This window comes from Populus trichocarpa, chromosome 5, assembly GCF_000002775.5.
Source record: "Populus trichocarpa isolate Nisqually-1 chromosome 5, P.trichocarpa_v4.1, whole genome shotgun sequence".
Taxonomy (NCBI): domain Eukaryota; kingdom Viridiplantae; phylum Streptophyta; class Magnoliopsida; order Malpighiales; family Salicaceae; genus Populus; species Populus trichocarpa.
This window is the reverse complement of record NC_037289.2, coordinates 19,849,138-19,870,795: the sequence shown is the minus strand read 5'-3', so window position 1 is coordinate 19,870,795 and position 21,658 is coordinate 19,849,138. Positions and strand designations below refer to the sequence as shown.

The 21,658-nt window shown below is 31.6% G+C and overlaps 1 protein-coding gene across 1 annotated transcript; it reads left to right on the top strand.

Annotated features, from left to right (window-relative positions):
- Positions 1-9,307: 9,307 nt before the first annotated feature.
- Positions 9,308-16,671, top strand: LOC7469216 (uncharacterized). Its single transcript, XM_006383558.3, has 7 exons — positions 9,308-10,057; positions 10,382-10,460; positions 12,364-12,515; positions 14,222-14,336; positions 14,474-14,659; positions 15,182-15,253; positions 15,402-16,671. Exons 1-7 carry the CDS (start codon positions 9,645-9,647, stop codon positions 16,224-16,226), a joined length of 1,842 nt encoding a protein of 613 aa, XP_006383620.1. The 5' UTR covers positions 9,308-9,644; the 3' UTR covers positions 16,227-16,671.
- Positions 16,672-21,658: the final 4,987 nt, after the last annotated feature.

Below are 21,658 nucleotides of genomic sequence, written 5' to 3'. Positions count from 1 at the left end.
CGTGACCCGGGTCATCAGACTGAGATAACCTTATAAAAAAAATAATTTGATTTAACCCGGGTTAACATGTCAAATCTGCGATTTTGGTCTTGAGATTGAGATAACCTCATAGAGAGAAAGTCAAAACAAATTATAAAGTTCAATTCTCAATTGTCTCTGTCGGACCTAATGTTGAACGATGAAAATTGTAAAAATCTTAATTAAAGCCAAGTTAACCCGAGTTAACTTTTAAACACTATTACTGAGTCATGAGACCATGATAACCTAATAAAAAACAAACCAAAATAAATTATGAAGCCTAATTTTCAATTAAACATAATATTAATTAATGAATTGAGAAAAAAAAAGTCAATTAAAAAAGAGAAAAAAAAAAGAAGTCAATTAGGTTAACTCACGACTCGGGTTATGAAACAGGGATAACCTAATAAAAAACAAGTTCATTGTTGAAGGACTCGTGACTCGGGTAATAATACCAATATAACCTTTTAGAAAGAAAATATAAAATAATGACCTGATTTAACCAAGGTTAAAATGTCAAAACCCCTGACATTGATCTTAAGACCAGGATATTCTTATACAAAAAATCAAAATAGATTATGAAGCTCAATTCTCAACCGATCCAATGTTGAATGATAAAATTGAAAAATAAATAAATAAATAAATAAAAGACACAAAAAACAACTCGAGTTAACTGGAATTAATTTGTTAAGCATTATTTTCGTGCATGAGATCGGGATAATCTAATGAAAAGTAAACAAAACAAATCATGAAGTTTAATTTTCAATCAAATCAATATTAAAGGATAAAATTGAAAGAAAAAAACTAATTAAGAAAAAAAAAATCTAAGTCAACTGGGTTAACACGTCAAACCTGGGATCCATGTCATGAGAGTGTGATAACTAAATAGAAAAAAAATATAATATTAAAGAATGAAATTAAACAAAAAAAATTAATTGAAAAGAAAAAAACAAAGCAAAAAATCAAAGCAAAGCAAAAAAAATAAAATAAAAACAAAACAAAGCATTATTCCAATGAATAGTGCTTTGTGATGAGGGATACAGTAAAACCCCCTCCTCTTTTAGTTTATAGTTAATAATAACTATATTTTTTAAATAATTTTAAAGTAATACATTGGTAATCCTCTAAAAGATGTGGGGATTTATTGTACAAATTACACTGTGAATCCCCTTAAAAAATATTGTGAATTCATTGTTCATAATATTTTTTCTAGTCCTGATTTTATTTTCAATTTCACCCTTATAAAACTAAATTGTAGGCTGATTTCAATTAATTTCTTATAAAATGGTTAGATTAGAGTGTGATAACTAAATAGAAAAAAAATATAATATTAAAGAATGAAATTAAACAAAAAAAAATTAATTGAAAAGAAAAAAACAAAGCAAAAAAGCAAAGCAAAGCAAAAAAAATAAAATAAAAACAAAACAAAGCATTATTCCAATGGCTTTGTGATGAGGGGTACAGTAAAACCCCCTCCTCTTTTAGTTTATAGTTAATAATAACTATATTTTTTAAATAATTTTAAAGTAATACATTGGTAATCCTCTAAAAGATGTGGGGATTTATTGTACAAATTACACTGTGAATCCTCTTAAAAAATATTGTGAATTCATTGTTCATAATATTTTTTCTAGTCCTGATTTTATTTTCAATTTCACCCTTATAGAACTAAATTATAGGCTGATTTCAATTAATTTCTTATAAAATGGTTAGATTAAACGATAAGGGATCAAAGTGAGAGAAACTCAGGAAATGGATGGCTTTTGGACTTTATGAGACATGTTCATCGTAGACTTCATACTTTTCAAATTATAAGTATCGTGTCCCTCTAATTTTAAAAATTCCAAAAAAAGATCAATTTTAGTCCAAAACGTTATATTTTTTTGTTTTTAAATCCATAGTTTGAAAAGAAGAGAGAAAGTCACCAAATTTCAAAGGTAGATAGAAAAAAACAGTGTTAAGATCGATTTCAACCACCAAGATGGTTGATATTGGTGTAAAGGAGTTCTATTTGGTGAGAAGAGTTCCACTTAAGTGCCTTTTCACTTTTAAATTACCTGAAAAATCAATTTTAAGATCAGGAAAATTTTTGGTTCCGTGTTGATTTTGGATTTTTGTGTGGTTTTTTATGGCAAATGGCAATTAATGGGTTTGTCAAATGTCTAGAGTGTTTTAAGGTATTTTTGGTCAAAATTGATTGAAAAATCGGTTTGTAGATAAAAAGAAATATCATTTTTGATTTATTGGCCACCATAGTAGCCAAAATCTAAGGAAAACAAATGACATGTCGTCTACCTCAACAAACGATGCGTCATTTGACCTTATTTTTTTCAAAAAAAAAATATGAAGCATACACATGTTAGGCGCAACAGAGCCTAACCTCTTTTTCTTTTTTCTAATTTTATTTTTTTAATTGATACATGTTTTTAATATGTATTTTTAAAATACTTTTTACATTTAAATTAGCACCCCTCCTCTCTAGTTTTTTATTTTGTTTATTTAACATTTTTTAAATAGCAAATGATATTAATTATTTTGTATGTATTTAATTTTTAAAAAGATTATTCTAATTCATCTATAATTTTTTATGTTTTATATAAATAAATGTTTTTAAAAAATAAAAAAACATCTAGTTTTAGATAATATTTCTAATATGTGCAATCTTGCATAATATTTTTTTTTTCCTCTAGTTTTATTCAATCAACTTCATGTATATGCGATTTCTATTATCATATGATTAAATAAAAATTAATTTTAATAAATAAAATCATTAAACACAACTTGATAAATGACTCATGTTACGAGATCTAATATTTTGATGTACATTTGTCTCTTAGTTTTTCTAATTTTATCCATAGCTATCATTAATGATTTTCTTAGACATAGATGGATCTTGATTTATTTAATTAAATGCACACATAAAATTGTTGTACTTGAGATTTTTTTATATAAAAATCACATAAAAAAGATGTATATTCAGTTTTTTTTAGAAAAAAAATATCCAAACCACTGCAATGCACGTGAACAATACTAACTGGGTATAAAAATGCTACATCTTTAATAAATCACGACACCTGATATTATTATTAATTATTAACAAATATGCTAATATATAATGGACATTCACTATTCACTCCCTATAGAAATGACAATTTCGTAATTTTTGTAAGTTTTGAGGTTTGTTGACAATATCATGTTTTAGGTTTTATAAAGTTTTGATTATGCATTTAATGCACTTTATTTGTCTGTTTTACATCTTTCCTTTCATCCATTTTGTTGTGTTATTTTCTTTTTCTTTCAATACTTATAGTTTATAACTCTAATTCTTATCGTTTATGCACACTAACCCAATATCAACAATTGTCTTCTTCTTCTTTGCTCCAACTCTTATGGGATTACGTGGCTTCTCTGCTATAATGTATTTTTAGTTTATTTCTTTCTTTTTCTTTGCTCTAGAACTTATTGTTTTCTTTTTTTATATTTTGTAGTTTTTTTTCCTCAGACTACACTTCATTCAAGCTTTAAATCTTTATTTTTCTCTCTCCATTGTCCAGTGTCTCTTCCCATGTCACCTTTTCTGAAATCTCCTTTAAAGAATATTTTGAATGTGGATGGAAAGATAAATGAGTTTTAGCATTTTCCAACATTATTACCCTTTTATGATGAATCACTTTTGGTGGGCATTTTAATTTCTAAAAATAAATGTTAGTAGCAAAGATTAAAAAATATTCTCAAACACTCCCTCACGTGTTTACTCTAAAATTAATGTCTCTCCTCTCGTGTTTTACATAATTTTTATAGGCTTTTCATTCAAATATACTCACTACAACTTTTACCTCTCAATCCATAACTTTCAGTTCTTAAAAGTAATTGGCATAATAATCAAATAAATCAACTAAGCAAAGTAGAAAATTTTAATTAATTATTGACTTGAGAAGCAAATATTTAACTAAAAACTAGCAAATTGATGAAACTATAAATGCAAATTTTAAGAGTAACAATGCAAGTTTCATACAAGATATATGACGATATGAAGACAAGATTAAAATTATAGAATTAAAAAAAATCAAGACAATTAAGAAAATCAAGAAACTAAAGATTTTTTATACTAAACCTGAGAACTAAAGGAATTAATACCAACCCAATAAGATTTCATGAATCAAATCAAAATAACTCAAAGATCAGTTTTTTTCCTCTAAACTTTCAATCAAATCAACAAATCTCAATTTCTTATCCTTTTTTTTTCTTATTCAGCAAACTCAAAATAAATCAAGAACTAACTTTTATATATATATATATATATATATATACTTTTGCTCTAGTAATCGGCAATCCACAAAACACAAACTAGGTTTTTTTTATGCTAACAATCAGCAAACTAAGAAAACACAAGAGCGAGGATTTTCTTTTAAACTAGTCGAAACTAAGGCATAGAGAATTAAAGCAAAATTAAAGAACACGAATTGAAAAGATATAACCTAAAATTAGAGCAAGCTTTGATACCAATTGATGCGAACTTTACGGATATAAGGATTCATGAACCCATAAACAAATTGATTTCTTCCCAAGAAAGATAAGATCAAGTTTAAATTTAAGCTTGACCTAGCATAAACCTTTTCCCAAATAACCAAGACTTTAAGGAAGACCACCTCCATCCTATGCCTATATCAAGATGCGATGAGAAGTATAGAATACACCATAAAGATTGGTTAATCCTTTGATAAGTTTGAGTAATTCAGTTAAAAACTAAAGTATGAGAATCACTCACAACAAACAGAGCACACACAACATGTATCAACTTTGTTATTATTGTCAACCTAAATAAAATCCTTACATAAGAATATTTATATGTAAACCCCGAAACTAATCGGTCCGATATGCACCTAATTTAAATAAAGCCCAAAATAATTAGAATTAGGTTTAAAATAATACAAATAAATAAAAAAAAATAGTCTAAGATTGATTTTTACCATTTTCTGTATATGATAGTGAGAAATGCCTAAGATAAATAATTATTAAAGAATCCTTGTTGAACAAAAATGTAATACCTTATAAAATAAGAATTAATTTCTGACAAATTATTTCTTCTTGTTTGATATGAAATTCTTACAAAATAAGTAAGATAAAAGCTGCCATATAAATTCTCAATAACATTAAGGGCTCATTGTAATGAATGAAATCCATAACTCTTAAAGAAATAATGTTTATTTATTTATTTATTTGCACTTTGCTAGCATATTCTAAGCTCAACTTGAAACATGTATGTTTCTCTTTCAGATGAATTAGTGGGCCTACTATATATAATTATAAAAATACATATGTCTAGTTCTCAACCTAAGTATAATCGCATCCAAACTCATCCTGGGACTCTATATATGAACCAAAAAGTACACAAAGATCCAGAGTGGTAGATCTAAACCTTTTTAACCCAAACTTCTTGACTTAGCTCAATGAACTCCTCTTGCATCCACTTCATTTTAGGCCTCATAATAGACCCAATAAAAACTCCTAATGGATCATTTGATGTCATAGCCAAGATCACATCATCCAAGAGAGCAAGTTGATAAATCATCAAGGGGAATATGATTAAAGCCTATATTCAAAGAATTGTCATTATGGAAATCCAACCTAATTGTTTGGAGATCCCAAAATATAAGTTCAAAGGGACAACCAAATCATGTGTCAATTCAGTAGTAGCACTTTTACCCATTTTATATGATGAAAAGTGTTATTTGCAGCAAAAACCATGATAAACTAAGCTTTTAATGATTCTTATTGCTTGAGAAATTCAAGTGGGATATTGTAGGATACTCTTAATAAAACTCACTTATGTAAGTGTAAAACGAGGCAAATTCTATGAGAAATGAAAAAAGACTAAATTCTTTAAAGCACTCTCTAAAACCAGGATGTGTTCGGGGCTAAAATGAACATAACTGTGAGAATCAAAATTGTAAGAAGAGGAGCTATGTGATTTCTATTGTCTGGGTTTACATAAAAGGCTAAATAACTCAAGACATCATGTTCACTAGTTAGCTTAGTGAATCCAATAGTTTTTCATTAGAAAAGTTTCAAGGTCAAAAGTTAGCTTACCTGATGCAGACTTTTCGTTGTTACTCTCAAATTTTTGTGTCTACTTTGTATTTTCTTTTAATCAAACATTTTTCATTCACATGGGGGATTGTTAGGGTGAATGAAAAGTTACATCTAATGAATGAAGAATTGTGTTCTTCTAAAATGGATTAACGTTAATTTAATTGTATCCTTGTAAAGATATGTCTGTTTATTTTAAATAAAAATAACATTAATTTAATTGTTAGAATTTGCTTATAAAAAAAGACAACCCTAACATGGTTTTTATTATTCAAAATATTTTTAGTCTTTCTAAAACTTACCCCTTCTACATTCTCTCTACCAAAATCCCTCTGCTCATTTCTTACTTTCTTATAGAAAGTAACATATATTTTTTTTGTTTGCTGTTTATTCTCGATTGTGCTGCTAATAATAAGAGATTATGTAAGTCTGAAAAATAATATTGCAATCACACTGCTAGCACCATAGAGCAAACAATAAATCATTTTAAGGTTAGAGGATTGATCTTTGCCTCAATCTATCTCTTCGAGTTTATTTTTTATCAACAAGTACTGTAAGTTATTTTACTTTTATATGTTGATATGCATTTATATGTTTTGTAGAAACCAGATTATAGGAACTACAATTATAACCTTTAAAGTGCCTTGGATACACCATGTTAGCTCCCATCTTTCTATTCAGAACCCAATTTTCATGTCTAGTTTCGAGACTCCACCAAAAACATTATTTTGAAAGTTTGAACGGGTAAAAGATTTAGATGGCTAGATTCGATTTTATGACATTTGTGTTGATGAAAAATATGAAATTGGGGTTGATTTTGTATTGCACAAAAAGTGTTTGATGAAATACTATTTTTTGGTTATTTTCCAATTTTTGATAAAGTTTTAATATTAGTTTGGTGTTGAAGTTGTGATATCAATACTTATGATGTTATCATTTTTATTACATTTTAGGAGCTTTTTAGTTATTAAATAAAAAATAATAGTTATCCTATAAATAATCAGATATTTTTTTTAATTTTTTGCGATGATGTTAAGTGTTAGCACGCGTACAAAGTCCAGGATGTAAATAGTATTTTTTAAAAACTAGAATGGATAATTGCAATATGAAACAAACTACAAAATGTTAAGAGTAATTTTCTCTTTTTAAAATTTGGTTTAAGTTAGTTTTTAACTTAAATTTTAAAAAAGTTATAAATATATTTGGCTAGGAATACATTTTAGTTCAAATAATTAATCTATTACAAAATTGAGTTAGAATTTAATTTAATTTAATAAAAAATAAAAATTTTATCTGAATGATAATTTATATTATCTGTATTATCTAAAAATGTTGTTTTGAGTTTTTTTTATATTAAATATACTTCCAACTTAAAACTATTTTAAGTCATTTTTTATATAAATTATTTATGAAAAATAACTTTTGAACTATAAATTAAAGTAAAAAAAATCATTTTTCATAAACCATTATAATGCAATCTCAATTTATGTTTTCATCTTTGAGAGTTTTTTTTTCTTTTTCTAAACTGTCAGTGATCTTTTTATGAGCTCATCCTAGTGAGGTGGATGGCAACCAAGAGTTCTAGCTTTTGGAGTATTGGATCAAAAGATTTGCTGACAAGTGATAATAATAGATCCATCATCTATGATTCCAAGGGCCTAGCCTTTAATGTCTCCCTCAAGTCTTTAAAGAGGATGACTTGAAGCGGTAGCCAGTGGTGGCATAAAAGAAGATGTTATTTAGAATAGTTAAATTGATAATATGGTTTTTTGAATAATATAAATATAACTTTTTTTTATATGCACTCTATTGGTAAAAAGTATTTTAGAAGAGTCAATTGTGTTTTAATATATTTGTTATTAATAAAACTATTTATTAATTGTAACTACGTAACACAACTCCAATCAAAATCTTTATTTTGCATAAAAATATATTTAACAAACTTTTAACACTTTTAATCAATCTGTCAGTACTATAGCCCCGATCATGGCTACTAATAAAATCAGACTAGGAACCAAAAACCAGACTAAATTGAATGACTCTCCAACATAAAATTGCTATTTTGGCTCTCCAATGTAGCTCTTTCCTTAAAGTTGAAAGCTAATTTTGTTTTTATTTTTGTTTTTTTACTTTTTATTTGGCTCTGAGATGTGTGAAAAACTGCTATATCATGTAGGCCTTGTTAAAATGGACATGCCAAGTTTATTCATGAGCGTAAACGCTTCCTCCTTCCTTCTCTCAATCTTAAACATCTTTTCTTTTTATTTCCGAGAGAAAAAAAAGAAGCTCAAGTCCATTTTACAAGTTACAATCATACGATCTTAATCTAACACACCAATCCCTTATTTTCAACACAAAGAGTGTTTGTTTTTGCAATATAACATGTTTTTTAAAGTGTTTTTTTAATTGTTTTTATTTAAAAAACATTAAAATAATTTTTTTAGATGATTTTGATATCCTAATGTAAAAAAATATTATGAAAAAACATTATTATATATATATTTTCAATTAAAAAATATTTTTAAAAAATATCATATAATATCAAATACACACAAAACAAAATATTTACATGAAAAGCCCACTTTGGACTTTTTTTCACTTCTAGGACCCGAGGACCCGAGTCCACACACTAACCACATATCTAATGTTTCAATCAACATCAAACGCTTATCCTCGAAGACACAACATCCCATAGTTGGAAATTCATCATGAATATAAATTCAACAATAAACCAAAAAACACTATACCAAATCTCACCTTTCTATTCTGGCAAAGATTCTCTTTGGACACCAAAAATAAAGCGCTTTGCTCTCTGAAAAAGAAAAGAATTAGGGGGTGTTTGGAACTGTTGATGTATTATATATTTTTTAAAAAAATTAATTTTTTTAGTTTTAAATTATTTTATTTTATGATTTGGATTGTTTTGATTTGTTAATATTAAAAATAAAATTAAAAAATATTTTAAAATAAAAAATACACGGCCCTTAAAAAAAAAAAAACAGTTAACCGTCAGGTCACTAAACTATACTCTTTAATTAAAGATAAATCACATGCTCTTAATTTCCTCAACTACCCTAGCCTTTCCATCAAACACGCCCATAACTTGAACTCCATAACAAGGTGAAACATGTCATTTCATTAAGGGTAATTAACCATCGACTCACTGTTTATAAAGTACACGACATCGTTCGGGCCCGGCAACTTCCTTTTCAGATAATCTTCTTTCACTTTTTAACCCTATGTAGACTTGAAAATCCCAATCCTACCTTCATTCTTCTTTGTTGAAAATCGAATGCCCAAATGAAATCCAAATCCATTCACGTTCTAAACCAGAAATTCCAAACCCTAATAAATTAGGGTTTTTATAATCGCAATCATTTTTTATCTCGTCATCTTTAAATCAAATCCAATCCAATCCTGTTATTAATTTTAATTACTGAATTCAAACGACCTGTAAATAAACACATGAAACCCTAAATTCGCTTAATTACAAGCCTCTTTCGATCTGCGATTCTGATTCTTATTTTTCTTCGTCAATGGCGGATCAAGAAGAAGACGACTTGAGAACGGCTCTTAGAATGAGCATGCAAAACTCGCCACCTGAACCTAAGCGGAGCAAGCCGAGGGACGCTGGAGCTCCTGTGGCATCGCCGGAGGATTTGAGGCGGATGAAGCGCGAGCTCATGGCAGCGGCTGCTGAGAAGCGGCTTCTCGAGACGAGAGTTGACTCCCCTTCTCCTTCCCAGTCGCTTTCGCCTTCAAAAGCAACAGTTGATAGAAGCCCTGGTAAAAGTACAGATTTTGTTAGAAAGGAGGTAGATTTTGGTTTGAAGGAGGGGAGTTCGGGAAAGGAATTATCGAGTGAGGAAGCTAATGAGTTGTTTTCGATGGTGTTTGGGAGCGGTGTTTCTAATGACATTCTTGCTCAGTGGAGTAACCAGGGCATAAGGTATTGAATAATTTGGTAACTTTCATATTGCAAATGGTTTTGCATGTTTAGTTATGACATGATTCTCTGGGGTCATGATAGTGAATTTTAGCAATTTGATTCATGTTCAGCAATTTCCAGTGGAGAAGAGTGGAATTTGTGTCAATGTAGTGATGAAAGGGAAAAGATGTATATTCATAAGAGTCTGTTTGATAGTTTGTAGAATTAGTTGTTGCACAACGTTTTTGAGATCTGGTTCGTTATGAAAATCATGATGTTACTGTAGTTCCATACTTCCATTGGCATGCCCATTATTGTCTAATATCATGTTGAACGTTCCTATAGGTTTAGTCCTGATCCAGAAACATCTATGGGACTAGTGCAGCATGAAGGTGGGCCCTGTGGCGTCTTAGCAACTATACAAGTAATCCCTCGATTTCTAATTATGCTGTTTTTTCTGTTTTTGTTAGTATGTTTAATCAATTTTTATATTATGCGTGTTCTATGGACAAGTCAAGGTTTTTTTTTTTTTTTTTTGTGTTATGGGAATTGGAACCGGGTGGGGTGGATGTGGTCCCTAAATGGATCGTTGACCATGGTATCATGTTGAAGAAATGAGCTTTCTTTTGCCAGGCTACTTGGATGTCAACCTGCAGTTTCATCATGGATGTTTTAATTTCATCTTTTTTTTTTGTTTCACTCTTTAGGCTACCATCTAGTCATTCATAGAATTGATTTTCAAATGGATGTCTATGCCATTCATTTCTAGATTTATTTGTAACTGATAGTGGAATTTATGGGGCTTGTGACAATTTGAAGCCATGGTTATGTGAAAGAATTTAATTAATCTTCAAAGAAGCCAAATGCAGGGTGAGGATGCTACATTTACTGTTGTGGGTATCACAGAGATTAGAAAAAATGCTTTGAATTGAACTCAAACATGGTTTATCTCAGTAGCAGTTACTAGAAATTTTGCTTGAGGTCAACTATACAACAGGAGCCCTTGCTAGCTGCCAAACTACTAGCTCTTCAATCTATTGATGTTAATTTTTGTGCAATGAAGACTTGGAGACTTATTGACGCTGAAGATTGATTCAACTAGTAGTTAGTATGCACAATGGAGAAAAGTTGACCAAGGTGGCATTTGGTATGAGTTTAAAAATTGCGAGTGGATTATTACAAGAGTAATCTTTTAGGGTGTAAAAATAGTTTTTAAGGATGTTTGGTGTGTCAATAAATAGAAGGGTAGATTGTTAGTGGAAAGAGATAGGAAGTAATTAAATTATTAGTAATGATTTGTGTGTGAGAGAGAAATTATTTGGTGTGTGTTTTCAGAAAAAAAGGAGGGGAGGGAGTATAAAAAATTAGTGTTGCTTGAAGGGTGAATATTTCCCTCCATGACTTTTAGGTTATGTTTGATCAGGGGGTTGATGGGGGTTAAAATTTATTATTGTGAAATTTAAGTTTGCTTGGTTAAATTTTGGGAAAGGTGAATTGTTAAGGGGGGTAATGATTACCGTCCAAAAACTTTAACCCCCATCAACACCCTGCCGAACATAACCTAAAAGTCATTTGGTTGCCAATAACTTACAGGAAGTTTGGCCTTAATAGAATCAGAATATAGAAAGATGACTTGTGTGATTGACCACAACTATTCTGGGTTTGCTAAGTTGATTTAATGTATTGCTGTTATACGTCCATCCCCTATGATATTCTTTGAAACCACTAGCTAACACATACATAATTTGGACAATTTGTTGTACATCAGATGTTTATTTTAAATATTTGAAATAATTGTTATATATTGACTTTGTGGTGATTGCAAAAACTTTTAGGCAATGACCTTTGCAAAATTTGTTTTATATATGTATGTATATGTTTTCGAATCATCGGACTCGGCATTAAGGGTTTAGAGAAATAGAGGATACCACAAACTCAAGGTCCAATAGGCCATAATGAACCAAAGGAAATTTTCTTTTTCTTCATAATAATATTGAGCCACTGACCTGATCACTTTACATTATTATGGCTGTTTTTTGAATTGCTCCAAAATGGAGGAGGTTAAAGGTTGATATCTGGCTTGGAAGTGGGTAGCCTGTGATTTTGTACAAGGTAGTTATTGAAGTCTAAAAGTTATACAATTGTATCAATCATCGTTTCTTTGCACCAGACATTGCTTGCAGTATAAGTGTGTATATTTAGCTCTTTATCTCCTTATCATTTCATCTTGTTTTTAGTTTTCTTGGTGCTCTACTGATTTACAATATTTATAGCTTCAGTTCAAAATCGCTATTGATTTTCTTACAATATTTTGTGTGGTTGTGCAGGCATTTGTTCTCAAACACCTTCTTTTCTTTCCGAATGAAATAGGCAAAGTTACATCAAATGTGCCACAAAATTTGGGCTCTGGAGGATTGTCTAAAAGTCAATATGTTGCATCGGATAATTTCAGTTCTCTTACTGAAGATGCAAAAGCAAGGTGATTATAAGCCATCTGTTTTACTCATGGATTCACATAATATTACTCATGCTATAGATGACCTTTTTTTTCCCAGTTGCATTTAAATCTTGGTACTTGATTCTTTATTTGCTTTCAATCTATGTTATTGTTTATGATCCTTTGATTTATGAACAAAGAGGAATTATTGAACTCATTGCTTAGATGTGCTTAGTTGCTTTTTAAGTGTTGTGAACTGTTCTATTTTTAACTTGTGATAGTGTAATGACTTCATATCTTAGGTTTTTCCATTGGCCTTCTGTGAGTTATTTTCTGCAATTATATTCTTTATATGTATGGTTGATTTATTACAAGTTGCGAGGTTGGTGGAATCAAGTTATTGATTCAATTTTCCTTGAATTTGTGCTGAAAGAGATGCGTGGATGTCTGGTCATGGATTCCATATAAAGTGTAATTTTTTTCCTATTTATGGCACTTGATCTTTTTTAGGATAAGCAAAACCACTTTGATCTTCTATTTGCATGCCATGCGCAACCCGGTTCTAGTGAAAATTTAACTTTTATACCTTATGTCCCTGTACTTAAGGTTTTTAAATAATTTGCCACTGCATATATTTAGGTCAGTGGGCAAGGTTTAACAGTTAGTAGTGGCTTGAAACCTTCTTATGATCTTGATCAACTATCATTTATGTGTTACGTGCATAGTTTTGAAACCCAACCCGGTGGTCGACCCGGTCTAATGATCGGGTCACGGGTCACATGGGTTGACCCGGGTCAACAAAAAAAAAAAAAAAATCACGGTCAGAGGCTCGTGTTTTTGACAAATCAAATAAAGACTTCTAATAGAAGTCTTCTATAGTACAATTCCCCTCTCTTATCCCTCTCTCGTCAATTCGTTTTCCAACCACAAATAAGTGCTTATGCAAATAACAAGAAAACAACAGCAATGTAAAGAGGAAAAGAAAATCATAAAGAGAGAGGGAAAACACATGGGCATCGAAACAAAAAACAATAGCAATCGTGTCTTGATGCAGGATCTGATCTAAATCGGGGATGCTGTCTTCAATGGAATCTACAGAACCGTTGACAACTACCTGCTTGTCTGTGGGCACTACAGGGTCCCATTCCTTCTCAACCTTCCAGACGCTACCAAGTCTCACCTGGTCACCAGCGAGTTATACGCTGTGTCGAGGCAGGGGTTGTCCAGGCTCGATGAATTGGAGGGAACAAGTGGGATCACTACAAGAGACTGCCGATAAGGGTAGAGCCCATTGACAGAGGGGACGCCGTGTTTGAGGTGGAGACGTATTACGGGCATAGGAGCTATGGATTGAAATTGCTTTTCTTTAGTTAGGTTATCTCTGTATGGCGTCTACAATTCTGCAGCGTTGGTCTTCGTCGTTTCATGGCTATGTATAAAAAAAAAAAGACCGGGTCTCAACTGGGTTTGCCCGGGTCGCCTGGGTTCCGGGTTTCACTGGGTCAACTCCAAGGCGGGTTTTTACTTAGACTCGGACCGGTCTCAGGCCCGGGTCCCGGGTCGACCCGCCGGGCCGGTCCGGGTTTCAAAACTATGGTTACGTGTGTTCTTTGTGTTTCAGGTTGATAGGAATGTTGGGATGCCTTGAAAAATTTATGGTTCATGATCATTCTTTTTATAGAATCTCATGTATCTTTACTCACATTGCAATTTTCATTTCATGTCTTTAAACTTTTTCCCATTCACAGAGCCCTAGTTAAAAGCATGGGTGAGATATTGTTTATGTGCGGAGACAATAAAAGAGCTGTGATTGCTACTTTGAATGCTGTTGGCCTTGACACTGAGGGCTTTGCAAAGAACGAGGTAAGTTGCTTTAGGTTTGATATCAATGTACTGTTAAATATTAGTTTGGAATGGAAACCTTGTGATTATAATAGCTATTTTTGCACAGCTGTTTTGGATATTTTAGCTGCTAACAGGGATTGTCTTCTATCTTGCAGATCATTGCAAAAGCACTTGAGGGCCTTACAATTGAATCTGCATCTGATTTGCAAAAAATTCTAAGAATCGACACGTATACATCACAAACAACTGCATTGCAGAAACTCCATACAGCACTTCCTGTTTTCCAATCTCGTATGGGGGCACTACTGTTCCTTATTTCCGCCTTACTGTCCCGAGGATTGGTATGCTTAAAAAGCCATCTTTTCATTTATATGCCCTTTTATATTTTCCATGTGAGAGTGTGACCTAATCAGCATCGATTTTAGCTTGGAGGGGGGGGGGGGGTACTGCTAGTCCATGTCAAAACCTATTCTTTTTCTGGAAGAAGGGGTAGGGTGGGGGTGAGGAGTCAAAAATATTAATTTCCAAATCTATCTTAATTCGAGCTTGTCCAATGGTGAGCTGTTTTATAGGAGGGGGGGGGGGGGGGTTATGTTACATTGTTAGAAACAAAGATTGCTTCATCTTTCTGCATTGCTTGTGCTGTTAAGTGCCCAGAGCCTTATGAAGTTTCCTTTGTGAATTGTAAATCATGGATTTTGGGGAGCAGTCTTGGTGTTCCATTTATACAAGCTCCAGAAAATTGTTATTCTTTCAGGATTAAATGGCCTTTTGATTGTTAGAATTGTGTATATTAGTGGCACTCCACTTTAAAATTGGATGTTTATGCCTCTTATGCCTGCAAAATGTTACCTTTTTTTTAGGACTCAATTCAAGCTGACAGGGACGATCCCAACCTTCCCCTAGTCACTGCACCTTTTGGGCATGCTTCACAGGTCTGATATCCACAGATTAATCTATGACGTGCTATTTTGTCCCTCTCCACTTTGATATGTATCTGTCCTTTTACTTTCTATTGGTGAATCTTTGGATTAATGATTGGGTTTTTCTGAGATAATATAATTTCATTTGAACATTATACAGGAAATTGTGAACCTTCTGCTCTGTGGACAGGCTGTCCCTAACGTGTTTGATGGTAGGATGGACTTCGGTGGAGGCATGTTTCTAAAGGGCATATCCATGAGTGTGGAAGTTGGATTTCTCACACTATTAGAATCTCTCAATTTTTGTAAGGTTGGCCAGCATTTAAAATGCCCGAAATGGCCAATATGGGTTGTTGGTAGCGAATCTCATTATACAGTTCTATTTGCTCTCGACACCTCGGTTCAGGACGAGAATGAACTGGAAGAAAGAGAGTCGCAGATTCGGAGGGCATTTGATGCACAAGATCAGAGTGGTGGTGGTGGCTTTATCAGTGTTGAAGGCTTCCATCAAGTCCTTAGGGAAGTGGGTATTAGACTTCCATCTGAGAAACTCGATCACCTTTGCAGCACTGGCTTTATTGTATGGAGTGAATTCTGGCAGGTTATTTTGGATCTAGACAAAAGTCTGGGAGGCCTTAAGGATTCAAGTGGGTTGATGGGTAAGAAGGTGTTTGATCTTTGCCATTTTAATGGGATTGCAAAATCTGATATAAATGGAAGCCACGCAACCTCTGGGGGTGAAACAATGGTTCAGAGACCTAGACTCACAAAACTGAGGGTTTCAGTTCCACCAAGGTGGACTCCCGAGGAATTCATGGCAGATGTGGTAGTGACGTCTGGCCCTGGTGGGAAGGAATCAAGTGGTAAAGACACTGAGGTGACCAAACCCGAGCCTTCTCAGCATGCACCATTAGTGGACTGTATTAGAACTCGCTGGTCTCGTGCAGTTTGCAATTGGGTGGGGGATCCGCCTAGTATAGTGTGAATGTTTATCCTTGCTGGGATCGTTCAGTGTGCTCTTATCGTTGGAAACACAGATGGCATATAATCCAAAATCAATCACGAACAAATCAGTACATTGTACCTTAAGCAAAATGGTTGTTTCATGGTTTGTCTTTCTCAAGTATGTGCAACACCCAATTTCTGCTGTGGATTGTTGTACCTTTGCTCATTCTAATTCGATTTTGATAATGTTAGATACTCGGAGAGAAAGGTTCCCGGCCATGCTTGTTGGCAACCCATTGTGTAAAATTCATTTGTATTGCTCTGTCTTGATTAGGGAAGCCTTTGGCCAGGGAATGTAGGAATGCCTAAATAATGATACATGTCCTCTGGTTGAATATGTTGTAACAGTTAAACTCTGCCCTGGAGGAAAGCGAATGGGCACCGGAAAACAGTTCTTATTGAAGAGTTTGTAGGCGATTGATAGACTTTGTTTTGTCGCATGTTTATTTTTTATAAGCAATATTTAACCATGAATTGCAACAAAGAGAACGAATGATTACTAGTTTCACATCAACTCCATGCAACCAGGCGTGGCATAGATGGGGTGGGCCGTTATAACCTTTCCTATAAATATGTTTTTTTTAAAAAATTTATTTTATTTTTATTTAATATGTTTTTGATATTTTCATATTATTTTGATGTGCTCATATTAAAAATAAATTTTTTAAAATAAAAAAATATTATTTTAATATGTTTTGAAATGAAAAACACTTTAAAAAATATTATTTTAAAAGCACTTTAAAAAGTAATCGTTACTATATTCTCAAACACTCTCATAATATATAGTAATGGTTGCCCACCCACCCCAAAATAAATATCTAACTATATATCATATATAGTAATATTTGTTTATGCTAATGACTATTAATATAAAACAAATAATGAGATAATTACATCAACCCTCTTGGTTGATTTTCACTCTCTCTTGGATTGGAAAATCACATTTTCCCTCTTCATCTTCTTGTTTTGGCAGAAAAAATTAGTAAAAAAAAAAATCTTATTATTTATAAGTTTGTTTATATTCAATTTAATCATTAAAGTGCCCTAACCATTGATTATTATTTTGAAATCTATTCATTGCCACAATGTTTGAATATTTACAAAAATAACACTAAATTAATGTTTATAACAAATTGAACATCATTTCATCACCATTTCAACCCTAAAAAAAAAACATCAAATTCAAGAACATATTTCTTCAGAGTTATTCACCATTTCAACCCAACAAAAACAACAAATTTTAAAGTATTAATTACACAAATTTCTCCAAGATCCTCACCATTTCAACTCAATAAAAACATCAAATTCTAGAACAGATCTCTTCAAAGATTTTCACAATTTCAATCTAACAAAAACAACAAATTCTAGAGCATTAATTACACAAATTTCCAACAACAATTCCATAAAATTGCAGCATCAACAACAATTCTTCATCATCTTCGACCATAATTCTACATTGCTCGAAATTACCACTAGAACTAACAACAACCCAAATCACACAAACAAACTGGAAAAAATAGCCAAAAACTTGCATCACACACATTTGAATTAATGTCGTCATATTCATCAAATGTTAATAGTTTTCAAACTTGCAACAGCTTGGATGTACTAAAGTTTAAGAATTGAAAGTGCATGGAATGTGAAGAAATAGTAGTTGTTAGGATATCAGAAACAGATGCAAGTAAAAACAAGCTATTCTATAAATGCGATGACAAGTCATGCGAGAATACATTCATTGATTGGTGAAAACCTTACTATATAAACGGGCAACTTCACTATAAGCTTTCCCGAAAGTTTCAACATTATAATATGCATGACACAAGTCTTTTATGTCAAGTATCTTGTGATGCACACAAGAAACCACATACTTTCAAAGTATGTCTGTCATCTTCCATTCACCACATAAAACTTTATTTTTTCCAAATCAACATAAACTTTTGTTTGGCCATCAAAAACTTGATATTCATTTGAACTGACTGTCATCATTCTCATATGTCTAGACTTCTCAATAGATCTATATAGTAGCTCCCTAACATAAGGTGTGGTATGTGTTTCTCAACTTGCAACATAGATATATCTATCATGAAACCTAAACATAAGTTTCAATCTAATCTTTTATAGTAACAAAATAATAGGCATACTTCTACATTTTCCAACTCAACTATTCAATGACTCAGCCAATTTGAATGTCACTTTTTCAACCTTAATCTCATTATCAAACAAATGTCTAGCCCATGTTTCAGCATTGATGTTATTTAACCAACTTAGAGCTGCTTTGTCCATATCTATAATATCCTTCAAATATGACTTGTATTGGAGATTTGTATAAGCTTTTGCTGCTCCACAAAATCCAATTTTCATCTCCAAACCATGAAACCCTTTGTTATTTAGATTATCATAGATATGCCTTGTACAATGTTTATGAGTAGCATCCTAAAATATTTCGGCCACTACCTCTAGTAGACTATAATGCGTGCTAAAATAGCTAACCCAAGTATGTTGTACAAGGTGTACAATAATGGTGGATGATAAAGATTTACCTAAGAAGATCAATGAATGGATTTGTTCCACCTAGAAAAGGTTTTATGACATTCCTTTTTGCTAATAAATAGAGTGGCATAGTGAGAAAAAGAGGGGAAAAGCTTAAAGAGAGAAATACCAAAATTTAAACGAGATAATGGAGAAGAAGATTGGAGCTTAAACCAACTGGTCCAGAGGGTATAAAGAAACTTCTTTTTAACATAAAAGCTTTTTCCCCTCTAAACATAAAAAAGACCTTTCCTTTCATAGGAAAAAAGAGTGTTGGTCTCTGCGATGTCAGGTGCGACATCTATGTCAAATCCATATATTTTTTTTTTTACTTATATTTCCTTTTTTCTCATCATCACAATCATTAATACTCTCAGAACAATCACTACCTTCAATATCTCTATCATCATCATCATCATCACTACTTAGTTTCCATTCATTATCAAAATCTGAAAAATTATTTAATGATTTACTAAAACAAAGATCACATTGTAAGTTGTCAATCCATTCATCTTAAGTTTCATTAAAAAAACTCATATCATTCCTCATAAAAAGGATATAATCATCATATTCTGACTATTCATTATCATCATCATCACCACCACCACCACAACAATCACCATCCTTACTTCCACAAAAAGTCCTAACTTTAACACTATCACTATCCATGTTATCACCAGTAACACCCACAACCCAACTAAGATCAACACCATCATCCACAACAGAACTACCATCAACACCAACACTTATAACACCAATAACATTAGCACACCTATAACCATCTAGGTGGTGGCCCAGTGGTAAGAGTTTGGAACCAAGAGGTTTGCTTCCTCTGTGGTCTCAGGTTCGAGCCCTGTGGTTGCTCATATGATGGCCACTGGAGGCTTACATGGTCGTTAACTTCAGGGCCCGTGGGATTAGTCGAGGTGCGCGTAAGCTGGCTCGGACACCCACGTTAAACTAAAAAAAAAATAACATTAGCACAACACCCATAACACCACTAACATCACCACTACAATCAACATCCAAATCATCACCCATAACACCTCTAACAACTCCTTTTACATTACTATAAACATCAACATTAGCACCCATATCACCACTAACAACACTATCCACAATATAAACATCAACATCACAATTAATAGCATCTATATCACCACACAAATCAACACCTGCATCAAAATCATCTTTATTTAAATTCAAATCTTGTTCCTTAACAACTAATATCACTTTATTGTTGTTTTCAACATCATCATCATGTCCTTTAAAATATTCAGTTCCAGGTGACCTACTATCATTGGGTTTGCCTAAATAACACATTGACATTCTTAGGGTTAGAGGAGAAGCATCAATATCAGCATCAACATATATATGAATTTCTTCTTCCCCTTCTTGTTCATGCGTACTCAATATATTGTACATCGAGGCATCATAACAATACATTACATTCCCTCTATCATCCTATGATTGATATTTCATAATTTTTTAGTTAGTTTGAGTTTTGCACTAAAAACCTCTATCATCCTATGATTGATATTTCATAATTTCATTCCCTCTATCATTCAATTCTTGTATTGTTCACTTAATTTGGCCTAAAAGCAATCAACAACAAAGATTAAATGCACATTTTAAATACAAACCCAAAGAAGCATTCTTTCACCCGTCAAACACTCAAAATGCTTTAAGCACATGATTCCAATAGTCTATAAAATATGAACCCTTTTCCAATAAGTTAAAGGGTATGCATCTACCTAAGTAAACAAAAGTAACAATCTAAATAGTAACTTAACATGTATTCTTGCCATCTAGTGCTTAAACATACTAATTCTATATACGAGATGAAATGAGCTTAAATACCAAGAAATAATAAACCCCTTTATAAATAGAAAGATAGAAAGAAAAGAGATAACATATATATACTATAAAAGTTTTTGTAGGGTTTCCAAAAATAATAATAATTAGGTTCAACAATGGTTAAAATTTTAAAAAAATATGGGTTAAACATTAATTAAACATGTTTTATACAAATATTATTAAAATTATGTGAATAGTAGCCCTAATCTTCAATTTAGGGTTTTTTTAGGGTATAAAGAAAAATAGTACTAATTGTTTTCCCACTACTAAAAATATGTTTTAGATTTTGATTATTGTCGATTCAACAAAAAAAAGAGAATTATTTAGTATATTTCTAGTTTCGAGATTAAAGTTTCAGCATTGATACCCTTTTAATTTTTTTCTAGTTTCATTGAGTAAAAACAACCACTAAACAATTGAATTAACAATGTTTAACAAAAAGAAAATGCACTTTCAATGATTTACAATGTCACGATAAAAAATAATAATAATGGGAACATACTCGTTTATTGCTGAGTTATAAATACAAGACTTGCGAGAAACTAATAGTGATGCGCAAGAAACTAATAGTGATGCGCAAGAAGATAAATTGACACCTTACACAAAAGAAAAATTGATAGTTTTTGAATTTGATTTTGATTAATTTTTATGGACGAGAAAGAGAGGAACGTCGCTCGAAGAGAAATAAATTAATTTGTCGTTTCTATCCTCTTTCTTTTATAGGCGTGTTTGAAAATGTGGTTGTGATTATTTTTTAAAGTATTTTTTATTCAGAAATATATTAAAATAATATTTTTTTATTTTTAAAAATTATTTTTGAACATTAAAATAATTTGAAAACACTAAAAAAATATTAATTTAAAATAAAAATAATAAAAAATTTAAATTTTTTCAAAAATATTTTTAAAATATAAAAACAAATAGGACATTAATATATACGAGGGTATTATGATCAAATCGTTAAATTTAAAATTTTTTTGTTGATAAAGGATGCAATGTTAATTTTTCAAATTATAACCAATAATT

Excerpts from the sequence above, each read along its gene's own strand:
- LOC7469216 (XM_006383558.3), top strand. The coding sequence starts at position 9,645 with ATGGCGGATCAAGAAGAAGACGACTTGAGAACGGCTCTTAGAATGAGC. Across the intron at positions 10,461-12,363 it reads GCGTCTTAGCAACTATACAA|GCATTTGTTCTCAAACACCT; the intron begins GTAATCCCTCGA and ends GTGGTTGTGCAG. Across the intron at positions 12,516-14,221 it reads ACTGAAGATGCAAAAGCAAG|AGCCCTAGTTAAAAGCATGG; the intron begins GTGATTATAAGC and ends TCCCATTCACAG.